This window comes from Lepisma saccharinum, chromosome 3 (genome assembly GCF_977018435.1).
Source record: "Lepisma saccharinum chromosome 3, izLepSacc3.1, whole genome shotgun sequence".
Lineage (NCBI taxonomy): Eukaryota > Metazoa > Arthropoda > Insecta > Zygentoma > Lepismatidae > Lepisma > Lepisma saccharinum.
Genome location: NC_139231.1, coordinates 27,039,171 through 27,051,962, shown reverse-complemented (window position 1 = coordinate 27,051,962; position 12,792 = coordinate 27,039,171). Strand labels below are relative to the sequence as shown.

General features: G+C 33.6%; 1 protein-coding gene across 1 annotated transcript in view; it reads left to right on the top strand.

Annotated features, from left to right (window-relative positions):
- The window catches only part of LOC145985495 (uncharacterized), a 221,667-nt gene that overhangs the window by 171,894 nt on the left and 36,981 nt on the right, over positions 1-12,792 (top strand). The window contains exons 8-9 of the mRNA XM_083119566.1: positions 8,581-8,712; positions 11,370-11,534. Coding sequence (XP_082975692.1) covers positions 8,581-8,712; positions 11,370-11,534 — 297 coding nt within the window. The remainder of the gene's footprint in view (positions 1-8,580; positions 8,713-11,369; positions 11,535-12,792) is intronic.

Below are 12,792 nucleotides of genomic sequence, written 5' to 3'. Positions count from 1 at the left end.
TATATATAACTACAGTGTATGTAAATTTAACCTGATTAACTTTGAGCTAGATCAGCTACTTCTGAGATCAATATTCTGACCTAAAAATAGCACCAAACAGTTTGTCTCAGCCATATCTTTTGTTTGATATACTTGTATTATAGGACTATATTTGGATGACTTTGAAATTTGACCTTTTTGGGTCACAATATGACTGAAATTTGACCTTTAGGGTCACAATATGACTTTGAAATTTGACCTTTTTGGGTCACAATATGACTGAAATTTGACCATTTTAGGTCACAATATGACTTTGAAATTACCTTTAAGGTCAAAATTTTTAGTGGCATCCACCTTTGTATTTCTGTCAGACCTATGGCTTATTGATTTATCAATTTAAATACTGTACAGGAACCTTTTTTTGTGGCTGAATTTAAATACGTTCCAGGAACATTTTTTCTGGGTCAATTTAAAAACGATCCAGGAACCTTTTTGCAATGAAACAAAATGCAACTTGGATCGAATTTAAATTGTGCGAGAAAAAAGGTTCCCGTCCAGTTATGGAACCCAATAGAACCCATTAGATTGTATGGATTTCTGGATCCATAACTATCCCAGGGTTGTTAATTTCCAGGAATTGGAAATAAATTCAATTCCCCTCTGAAAGAGAAAATCAGCAAGTCTAAATGGGTTCTAGGACGTAAAGAACTTTTTTATGTATAAAGTATTTCAATTCGATCCAGGAACCTTTTTTTCAGGATGAACTTAAATACGGTCCAGAAACCTTTCTTTTTTTGATGAATTTAAATACGGTCCAGGAACCTATTTTTTCCGGATCAATTTAAATTTGGTCCAGGAACCTTTTTTCAATGAAACATTACGCAACTTTGACCGAATTTAAATTGTGCGAGACAAAAAGGTTCAGGTTCTCCATCGGAACCCAATAGAACCCATTAGAATTTATGGGTTCTTGCAGTAGCGTACGCAGGATTTCGTCAAGGGGGGGGGGGGTTATTTCTAAAACTTTCTCCAAATTCACATTACCTTTGATTTATTATACTTTAATTAAATAATAATAATCACAATTAATTAATAATACTTATACTTAATTAATTACTACTAATAATACTACTAATACCAATACTACTATTATGTAGTAGAGATCTACATAAATATACCATTTATGAAAACAATAGAAAAAAATTACTTTCTAATCATTCAATTTTTATCAAATCCTGGGAGCATTTTTTTGTTTTTGTTTTTTGTCTGGTCAACCAGGTGAGACATTTTAAGGGTGAAGAAAATCCATAAAACAAGAAAATATATTAAAATAAATTGAAATAATTAAAGTATGGAACTCATCCAAGAAGCTGCGGTGGTCTGGTCGGTAGAGCATCTGACAATCACGCGGGAGATCCGGATTCGATTCCCAAAATTGGTTGGAATTTTTCCGGCTTCTTCCCCGCATAAATGTCCCTGATAATTCACATCTGGATTGTCTCACTGTTCTTACCAACAAAACATTTTCCAATAAGCTTATTGTCGTTTGAATAATTGTCTAGTCAACAAGGTGAGACATTTTAAAGAGATACATTCAAACGTGCTGCGGTAAATAATACAATGGGAAGGCAGACTGGTGACTGTATTCTTGTCCGCCTAGCCTTTGTCTATACATTAACCTCTAACAACGAACCAAGAACTTTCTTTAGTTAATTCTCATTGTTCACACACAAAAAAAAAAATGTTCGTTGAACACTGGCGTACGTAGAGGCATGGCCGATGGTTACAGGCACATACTTTTGGTAAATAAAAAAGCAAAATTTCAGTATAAAAACAGTCAATTTCGGGTTCAAAAGCTGTAAATAAAATGAAATTTCGCTGTTATAGCGGTGAAAAAGCGGTATATAAAATTACATTTTGGTTTTAAAAATGTGAATGATTTAAAAACTGCACTATGACACAAAATAAACATATCCCTTCTAATAGCACATTAAATCATTACCAGAATATTAAGTTTATTCCTGTATAGAGGAGTCCATTTTTGCTTTTCAAATATTTACAGCAAAATTAATCAATTTTCCGTGAATTGCATAACACACAGGATACTTCAGACTTCAGAAAGTGTCGCGTCGGTATATAAACGGCAAATTTCGTGTTTAAGAGTCTACTTCGCATTTTGCAGTTCATTTCGCATCATTTCGTGACAAGACAGGGTAGGAAAATGCACCTCGCACCTTTCAGAAACCTTAAAATTTAACATTGCAATGTGTTATTTCAAATTTCGTTTTCTTTTTGTCAAAACCGAAATATGCATGCCTCTACAGATGATGCTACATCCCCTACCAAAATTTTGAGAAAATCAGAATTTTCAAATAAAAATCCGTTAAGAACTTTAAAAAATCAAAATGTGTAAATACGAAACCTCTTTTAAAGTGAGTCCCGATTACCATTTTTGTCTTTGAATACAATTTTAATAGACTGAAAAGCTCCAAAAATACGAAATATTTTATTATGCATCCTGCCCTCCAAAACGAAGCCATGTGTTAATCACATTTACTATTCCGGCCCCTCCCCCCCAAAAAAAACTGCGTATGCCAGAGTATTGAACATTGTTGCAACTGAAATACAAAACATTTTATTTCTCTTTTAAATCATAGTTACCCTCATATTTCACTTTCAAGAACTTGTGCTTATTTTCAAGGCATCACTCTGAAAGACGCGTGTGCTTGGAATGCTGTGCTTTTCTCCATGCTACATGGAAATAATAATTCAAATTATTATTATTATTATTATTATTATTATTATTATTATTATTAGTGGTAGTAGTAGTAGTAGTAGTAGTAGATGTAGTAATAGTATTGTCCCAGATCTTTGACTGGTAAATTGGCCATTTAAATTTTTTTCCACAGCATTTTTCACAATATTTCACAAGCTCAAGGGGCGGGGTTAAACCCCGTAACCCCCCCTTGCGTACGCCACTGGGTTCTTGGACCTTTAACAACCATGGTTTTATGTATTCTGGCTATACCTATTTTTTTCATTTTTATATACGTAGATTGGACACATTTTATTATCCAATATATATAAAGCCCCAATCCCACCACTCACTCACTGACTCACTGACATAAATGTTCTCCATGAAGGAAGCCCCGGAGGCAAAAAATGCCCGATTACGACCCCCCATGAAATCGTCCCGAAAGGCCGAGAAAATTCAAAAATCTCTCAATCGGCCCTTCCTTAAGGGTGAAAATGCCCTTTTCTCACGTCCTTAGCAACCGTTGCCACGGGCATTTCTTTTGCACACATTGTTTCCTTCAATTCTTAATTGTCGAGATATATTATATTTCTCACAGATCAATAAGAGATGAATCAACTCCTGGTTAGAAAAGGTATTTCAAACAAGGGTGACCTCTACTGCATAAGGAGTTTCAGCCCACATACAATTACGCATAGGTATATTAGTAAACTCAGTGCGAAAATATTTACATCATCCTTGTTTTAATTAAATGTTTAGAGGTATAATAGCAAACAATTATTTAAAGAGTTTGCGGTGCTTGTTGTTCACCATGGAAATGGACGTTGCTAAGGAACTTAAAGAAAGTTTATTATCACCCCGAAAAATACTGTAAGTGAATTATGCGAGACTTTTCGTATTTCAAAATTCCAGCGTCAGAATTAATTACAGAGGCAAGGTAGGAATTTGAGGGAAATAAAGGAAAACAATAATTTTCCAATTACCTTTAAAAATGTGAAAATGACAAAAGCCGTAAATATTGCATTTCCAATTTAGTGTTGCTTTTGTATTCGTTTATGCAAGACATCCAGCTAATAATCTTGATACGGTTATTACTTACTCAGTTTATTATTAAGAAAATAGACAATAATACTTTGAATATTTGTGCCATATTAGAGCCCATACACACATAAAGTTATTTTCTAAACTTTTCAAATTAGCGAACTTATACGCTTGTTCCCTTTCATCCAATTCCAATACAACATGCAGACATTTTACCCCATCTATAATATGATTACGCCCATAACGTGGCCCAAGGTCACGGATGCGAGCGTACAAGACGTGGCCAAAGGCCACGTCGAAAGTACGTGAGTCCAATATATATAAAGCCCCAATCCCACCACTCACTCACTGATTCACTGACATAAATGTTCTCCATGAAGGAAGCCCCGGAGGCGAAAAATGCCCGATTACGATCCCCATGAAATCGTCCCGAAAGGCCGAGAAAATTAAGAAATCGCTCATTTTGCCCTTCCTTAAGGGTGAAAATGCCCTTTTTTCACGTCCTTAGCAACCGTTGCCACGGGCATTTCTTTCGCACACATTGTTTCCTTCAATTCTTAATTGTCGAGATACATTATATTTCTCACAGATCAATAGCACACAGATGAATCAACTCCTGGCTTTGAAAAGGTGCCTGAAACAAGGGTGACATCTACATAATAAGGAGTTTCAGCCCAGATACAATTACGTATATATTGGTAAACTCAATTCGTAAATATCTGCATCGTGCTTGTTTCAACTAAATGTTTAGGGGGTATAATGACATGCAATTCCTTAGAGCTTGCCGTGCTTGTTGTTCACCATGGAAACGGACGTTGCTAGGGAACTTAAAGAAAGTTTATTTTCACCCCGAATGCTACTGTAAGGGAATTATGCTAGAGTTTTTGATTGATTGATTTGGTGTTTTAAGTCCACTTTGTGCACAGTATTAGAGTTTTCGAATTTTAAAATGTGAGCATCAGAATTCATTGCAGAGGAGAGATAGAAATTTGCGAAGAATGAAGGAAAACATTTCTTTATTTCAATTATGTTTAAAAATGTAAAACTCACTACAGAAGTAAAATGTTACTTTTCCAATTTAGTGTCCTATTGAATTCGTTTACATAAAACATATAACTAACTATCTTGTAACTGTTATTACTTACCCAGCTTATTATTAAGAAAAAAACAATAATATTTTGATTATTTGTACATATTACACACACATAAATTTACGTTCAAAACTTTCCAAATAAGAGAACCACGTCGGCGAGTGCACGAGACGTGGCCAAAGGCCACATCGAAAGTGCGCGAGTCCAATATATATATATAGTCCCAATCCCACCACTCACTGACTCACTGACATAAATGTTCTCCATGAAGGAAGCCCCGGAGGCGAAAAATGCCCGATTACGACCCCCCATGAAATCGTCCCAAAAGGCCGAGAAAATTAAAAAATCGCTCAAGCGGCCCTTCCTTAAGGGTGAAAATGCCCTTTCTTCACGTCCTTAGCATTTTTTGCAGCACACATTGTTTCCTTTAATTCTTAATTGTCGAGATACATTATATTTCTCACAGATCAATAGCACACAGATGAATGAATTCATGGTTTTGAAAAGGTGGCTCAAATAAAGGTGACATCTACATAATAAGGAGTTTCAGCCCAGACACAATTACTTATGTATATATTGGTAAACTCAATGCGAAAATATTATCTACATCGTGGTTGTTTTAACTAAATAATAATAATAATAATAATCGTTTATTTTAAGTGTTGAGCACAGTATGAAACCTTATACAGCACTAAGTCAAATACAAATACAAAAGCACAAAGTTACACGAATAAAATAGATAAGCTGCAAAATAACATAACATAACAAGTTAGCATATCCACACCTCAAGTTACAGTTTTCAATGAGATCCATTATATCTCTGATACTAATAATTGTTTATTGTTATATAATATTGTGCAATTAACTGTGTATTGTTCTAATAATAATAATGATCATATTTATTGAAGTGATGATAACGATTAAACAACCACTATGTTATACAAAATTAAAAAATTGAATACATAATTATAAAATAAAACAGTGGATCCTACAATTTTATACATCAACATAAATTCAAATTGTAGGTTTCAACAAGATCAGCTACTAAACCTCTTGCCTTGTTTAGGCATGTGAGAATTGAGATATACCTATGGGAATATCTGGGAATTTTATAAGCTATATTATTCAAAAAGTATTCACTGTCAACTTGGAAATTTAATATCTTCTCTACAAAATTTATCCTTTTCATTTTTCTTCTTTCTTCTAAGGAAAACATATTCAACTGTGATAACCATTCAGAGTAATGTTGGTCATAGTATTTTTTTTTAAACTTTGTGCATAATAACCTGATAAAAAGTTTTTGAACTGATTCAACTTTTTGAAGGTGACTGGTTGCAGTCAAAAACCATAATTCATTTGCATATTCAAGAATAGGACGAACTATCGTTTTATACAGGAATATTAAGGTATCTTCCTTTTTAAAAACTTTCCATGAGAAAAATATATAACCAAGCATTCTCTTTGCTCTTTTGCAAATTTCTGAAATGTGCTCATCAAATATGAGAGAGGAGTCTATTACTATTCCTAAGTCTTTATGACTGTCGCACACTTGGATTTTATTTTCATAAATAAAATAGTTGGAGACTATATAATGAACTTTCTTAGTACATCTTAAAACTTTACACTTTCTCAAGTTAATTTCCATTTCATTAATCTTGCACCAATGTGTCATTCTATCGAGGTCAGCCTGAAGTTGAGCGACATCATTATTTGTTAAAATACTCTTAAAATTTTTTATATCATCTGCATATAGTAAACATGTGCTAGATTTAAAACATAATGTAACATCATTGATAAAAACAGCGAACAGAATTGGGCCAAGTGGCGACCCTTGAGGTACTCCACAAAGTATTTCTTTTTTAGAAGAAGTTGTTTCACCAATCTTAACAGAGAAACTTCTATTTACTAAAAAGTTGGAAATCCATTTCAGAAATCGTGGTGATAATCCCATTTGGTCGAGTTTGTAAATTAATAGCTGATGGCTGACACTATCAAAGGCTTTAGCCAAGTCAATAAATAAAATATCAGTCTGGGATTGCTTCCGAATGTTAGATTTAAGAGAGTCTATTAAAACCAATAAATTTGTGATAGTACACCTTTTTCTAAAAAATCCATGCTGATTTCCATCAATATATTGTTTAAAAGAAAAAGACAAATAGTCAGCAATTATGTGTTCAAAAACCTTTGCCATGGAATTTAATATAGTAATTGGTCTATAATTATTAAGATCATTGGCTTTTCCATCTTTGTTTTTAGTTACAGGTACAATAAACACATTTTTCCAGATATCTGGAAATATTCCAGAAGTAAGTGACATGTTGTAAATTTTAGTTAACAATGGTACAAAAACATCTTTGTTTGCTTTCAAAATAAAATTAGGTATGCCATCAGGACCTATAGAAGACCTGCCTTTTAGTTTGTTAATTGTATCACTTACATCCTTTTCCAAGATAACAGGTACATCAATTAGGTTGGTGTATGAATGAAGATTAATATTTTTAAAATTTACATGACTTCTTTTTGAGAAAGATTTGTGAAAAAGCTCACTAAAAGCATTAACAATATCATATTCATTGAACAGTACATCATTATCATAAATAATTTCAGTGATAGTATTTTCTCTCTTCTTTCTATTAAAGTGAAACCAAAAAGCGTTCTTGTCACCATTAACATTGTTTTCTAAGGAGGAGTAGTAATGCTCCTTTACATTAGAATATTCCTTTTTAACATCTTTCCTTAATTGGGAATAAGTACTGTAATATACACACTTATTTGTAAGTTTAAATTTATCATGATACCTTCTCTTTTTATTGATCATTCTCTTTAGTTTCCTTGTCATCCAAGGCAGTTGATTGTTTGTTCTTTTAACTTTTGAAGGAATATTGTTTTTTAATATTGCATACACATTTCTAGTCAGTTTCATAACTGTTTAGAGGTATAATAACAAACAAGTATTTAGAGAGTTTGCAGTGCTTGTTGTTCACCATGGAAACGGACGTTGCTAGGGAACTTAAAGAAAGTTTATTTTCACCCCGAAAACTACTGTAAGGGAATTATGCTAGACTTTTCGTATTTCAAAATTCAAGCGTCAGAATTTATTACAGAGGCAAGGTAGGAATTTGAGGGAAATAAAGGAAGACAATAATTTTCCAATTACGTTTAAAAATGTGAAAATGACAAAAGACTTAAATATTGCATTTCCAATTTAGTGTCGCTATTGAATTCGTTTATGCAAGATATCCAGGTAATAATCTTGAATCCTTTATTACTTACTCAGTTTATTATTAAGAAAATATACAATAATACTTTGAATATTTGTGCCTTATTAGAGTCCATACACACATAAAGTTACTTTCTAAACTTTTAAAAGTAGTGAACTTATACACTTGTTCCCCTTCATCCAATACAACATGCAGTCATTTTACCACATCTATAATATGATTACACCCACAAAGTGGCCGAAGGTCATGCATGCGAGCGTACAAGACGTGGCCTTGGCCACGTCGAAAGTACGCAAGTCTACACTATACATGTATATACATACATAATTAGAGAATATCTCACTATTATTAACAGGCTCTTCTTTCAAAGTGTTAATGATCAAAATTCAGATGGATGAGCTTTGGAAACTCAACAAATAATAGTTGTGAATATTTAAAATTATTATTAAAATGCCCATTCCAAGAAATTGAAAAAATGTTGTCTTTCTTTCAGATTAAACAAGTGAACCTTGTGTATTTGAATGATCCTGAAATGCAAGCAACAACAGAAAATGGAGGAATCATAGCAGCCATTACAATATCATGTATTGCAGCAGCTTGTTTGCTTCTGTTGGGTGTTTTACTAGTAAGTATTTGTAATTGTAATTGGAGAATATTGCTCACACACATAAAATTCAATTCTATGTTTTTGCAACGGTGGAGTGATAGTACAACTAATGAAACATGGGAAAACCTTAACCAGTGTTTAATAAGTGACTCAAGATGAATGTATTTGGAGATCAGATAATTGTTTCCAGGAAGAAGCAAGCAAACAAGAATTTGGAATTAATTTCTCATGATGAACTTGTACCAGTTTGCGATAAATGCAAAAACTCGGATTGAAATGAAACTACATGTGAAATATTAGTCCTCCTGCTGCTGATCACATTACAATATGCATCAATAAAATGTCATGTATAATGCATGATGATGATTAGGGCTAGGATTTTCATGACTTAGGATATTTATTTTGGCAAGGGTGATGTGTTCCCTAAATATGTAGAAATTGATATTATGAAGAAACTAATTAAATTAAGGTGCTTCTTAAGGGCATATTTTGGCATATTTAGCCATTTCTGCTTGATAGAGCATATTTTGATGGATTTTCGGTCATATTCAGCATATTTTCGAAGTGGATTCGTTCTTACTCCCAGGTTCACTCTACTCTTTTTTTTTGGACTCCATCAAAATATTTTTCATTTTCATTTGAAAATTTACAGAAAGTATTCATTGTGCATTACCCATAAAGTGAACTAAAAATAGTATTTATGTGAAAATATCTCAGCATTTAGATATTGATGTTTGAAACAGTCCAGTTATAAGGGCATATTTTTCAAAATATAGTGCATATTTTGCACAATTTTAGGTCATAAGAGCATATTTTATTTTGCATATTTTGGTGATTTTTAGGTCATAAAATCCTAGTCCTAGTAATGATAATTGTATTTTCTTCATTTCTATTCTTTTACTGGAGCTTGTTGAAGTACAGCCAGAGTGAACACATCTCAGAATGAATAATCCATAATATTAACAAAAACTTCCTCAAAAATATTTGTTTTAATTAAGATATCTTGTGAAATATCTTAAAATTTGTGAAATAGGGTAACACAAATTCCTTACCTGAGGACTCCTTCAAGATTTTTTTGTGTCATGTGATTGTTCTTTAATTTGCAGTGACAACAGTGAACTAAAATGATGAACAAATTCTCACAAACAAATCTAGTGCAAATAATTAAGAATTTCTTGCATTGTTAGTTACATGATGTTTAGGGAACGGAACTTTATGTGCTAAAAAACTCAGAAATATTTATTTTTTATGTGTCATAAATGTTGAAAATATGTGATAAAAACAGGAAAATATGTGACAAAAATAAAAACATTTGGTAACAAAAACAAACTATAACATGCATTTTAAACACCTGAAATTAGTTTCTAAATGATTACCTCTTAGCGAGCTATTTTTTGGAAGAGTTGCAGTGGATCACCATAGTTCTTTCCAAATTCTCCATTGTAAATCTGTGACGATTATCTCTAAAAAGCATCTTATATTGTGAGAAAGATGGCTCCACGTCACAAGAAACAATTCTTGCATATTTGAAGCACGAAATGTCACTAACGCTGAAGTTTTCCAAAGCTTCCTCTTCCTCTACTTCACCTCCTTCCAAAACACATGCAATTTGGCACAATGTTTGAAAACCTTGGTTTTTCCCCAAAAATTCTGTACATTTAGACATTTAGATCCAGTGAGTTCTTTCAGTTTCGTTTCTACTATACGGACTTCACCAATGGAAGCTGCCAAAGTGTTCGCGGACGATTCAAGCTTTCATTTGGAATTAGAGAGAATGGACAGGTTTGTTGAGATGTATGCCAATTCGACTTTTAAGGAGGGCTCCATCAACAGTTCTTGCAGAATTCTTCTTTGTCGAGATCATTTACAACAGATACAATTTTTTCAAAGTTCTGGGCATAACATCTGCATCGCGTAACTACAGGTGTAGGGGGAAGGGGAACCTCAGGACATTCTTCTTTAAAAATGTCTATTCTTCTAGGCGACTTGATAAAAACTTTCTTCCCATTTGAAACCAGTTTATCGACATTGGGATAAAGAGCTCTTATCTTTTCACATATTCTATGCAACGCATGCGCCACACATGTAACGTGCACCATTTTGGGGTAGCTAATGGCAAGACCACTGCATGTAAGCTGCAGCATCTGTCAAGAGAAGAACATTGTCAAATTTTATGTCTTCTGGCCACAATAGCTGCATTGCTTCATTAAAAAGCCTTGCTATCGTTACGTGTAGCCAGCCCCAGCTACTTACAGCTATTTTCTCCCGATAGGATCGTAGGCGAGGTGCCAGAAGTCTGCCAGCGAGCGTTTTCAAAGACAAAACAAACCTAGCACTCTCGATATGAAAGAGGTGCGGAGAATAAACATTTTTCCTTGGAGGATTTCGAGGTAGATGAAGTCAACGAGCGATTTTATGTATTTAAAATGAAAATTCGCAAAATATGTATTTACATACGGAAAACTGGAAAATATGTGTTTTTATGTAAAATAAAATTTGCTGTGTTGACATATAAGGCTATGATAAGAATTTTGGCAAAAATGAGGGTCTCTATCTTATCGCAGAAAAAACATTTATTTACCTAAAGTTCCTTTCCCTAATTATGTTTCCATGCAGTTAGTGTGTGTGATTTATAATAATAATGAATCTTAATAAAATAAACCCTATCTTTTCAGGTAGTAATGAAGAAGCGTCAGAAGGGTTTTACATATGGACGCCGATGCACACCAGTGTCACTGGATGCTTATAGTCTGGACAGTGTGTCTGTCTACAATAGTGTGAGGAGAAAAGGAGTGCGTGCTTCGAAAAGATCATATGGAAATCCTGCATTTGACGACCCAGTAAGTATTGCATGGAAATGTTATAATTTATATTTTGATAAACATACTACTTTCACACACATGCTACTTAAATACAATATGTAACATTCTTATTCGTACACACGAATTTTCAAAGAAAATGCTTTAATATCTGAAAGGAAATACATTCTTTTGAAATTGTTTCTTTACAATTCAATAACTAATACCATTAGGAACATAAAATCTTACCCAAATTCTGTATAACCAATGACAATAATAAATGAAATGAAACTGAAAGAGAAACATGCCATTTTTTGTACAACTTTTCTATTTGTATACTTAATAATATAAAAGAAAAAAGTATATTCAGGGCAAATTGACTGACAGTTCTAATACTTTGATGTGAGATCCTTTAACTTTAATTACTGCTTGACACCTGTTCTTCATAGAATTAACCAGTTTCCGACATGTTTCAGAGTTTATTTTATTCCACTCGGCTTGCACAAGAGTTTTCAACTCTTGTTTGGACTTGACGCCTGCTTGATGGACTCGCCTCTTCAAAATTGCCTATAAATGCTCAATGGGATTTAAGTGTGGACTTTGAGCTGGTGTTTGTAGTAGTTTGGGCACATTCCATATTAGCCAATTCATGTTAACTCGCGCCTTATGCTTACTGTCATTGTCTTGTTGGAATCTGTAGATAGACGGCATGTCCATTTTTGGGCACTCTGCTTTACATTGTTCTTCAATATGTCCAAATAGACATATGCATCCATGATACCATCAATAAACTGGATGGTACCAACACCTTTGGACGACATACAGCCCCAAATCATTAATGACCCACCACCATGTTTAACTGTTGGAACTGTGTTAATGTGATCATCATTGTCTTTATTTGATTTTCTCCAGACCCTATTTATCCCATCTGACCCGTATATATTAATGCTCACCTTGCCCATTTCGAACATGCTGATAGATAGACGATAGTCCTACAACAATACCTATGCCAGCATTCTGCGTGACGGGGAGCACGCCTGCATGTTCAAACTTGTTACGAAGTTGCAAACTGCATGAAATCGCCCGAATAGTGGTGGCGCTGTATGCGAGGAAGATTGAAACTCTTCCTGTACGAATAACAATGTTGCATGAAACAGCATGTTTTTCTCTTTTCACGCAAATTATATGCTCTGTTTATACACTTTGAACATACATTTTTATTGACATTTGATGGTGAAACCTTCATTAACATTAATTTCCAGGTACATATGAAAATGATTATATTTACTAGTAGATATTA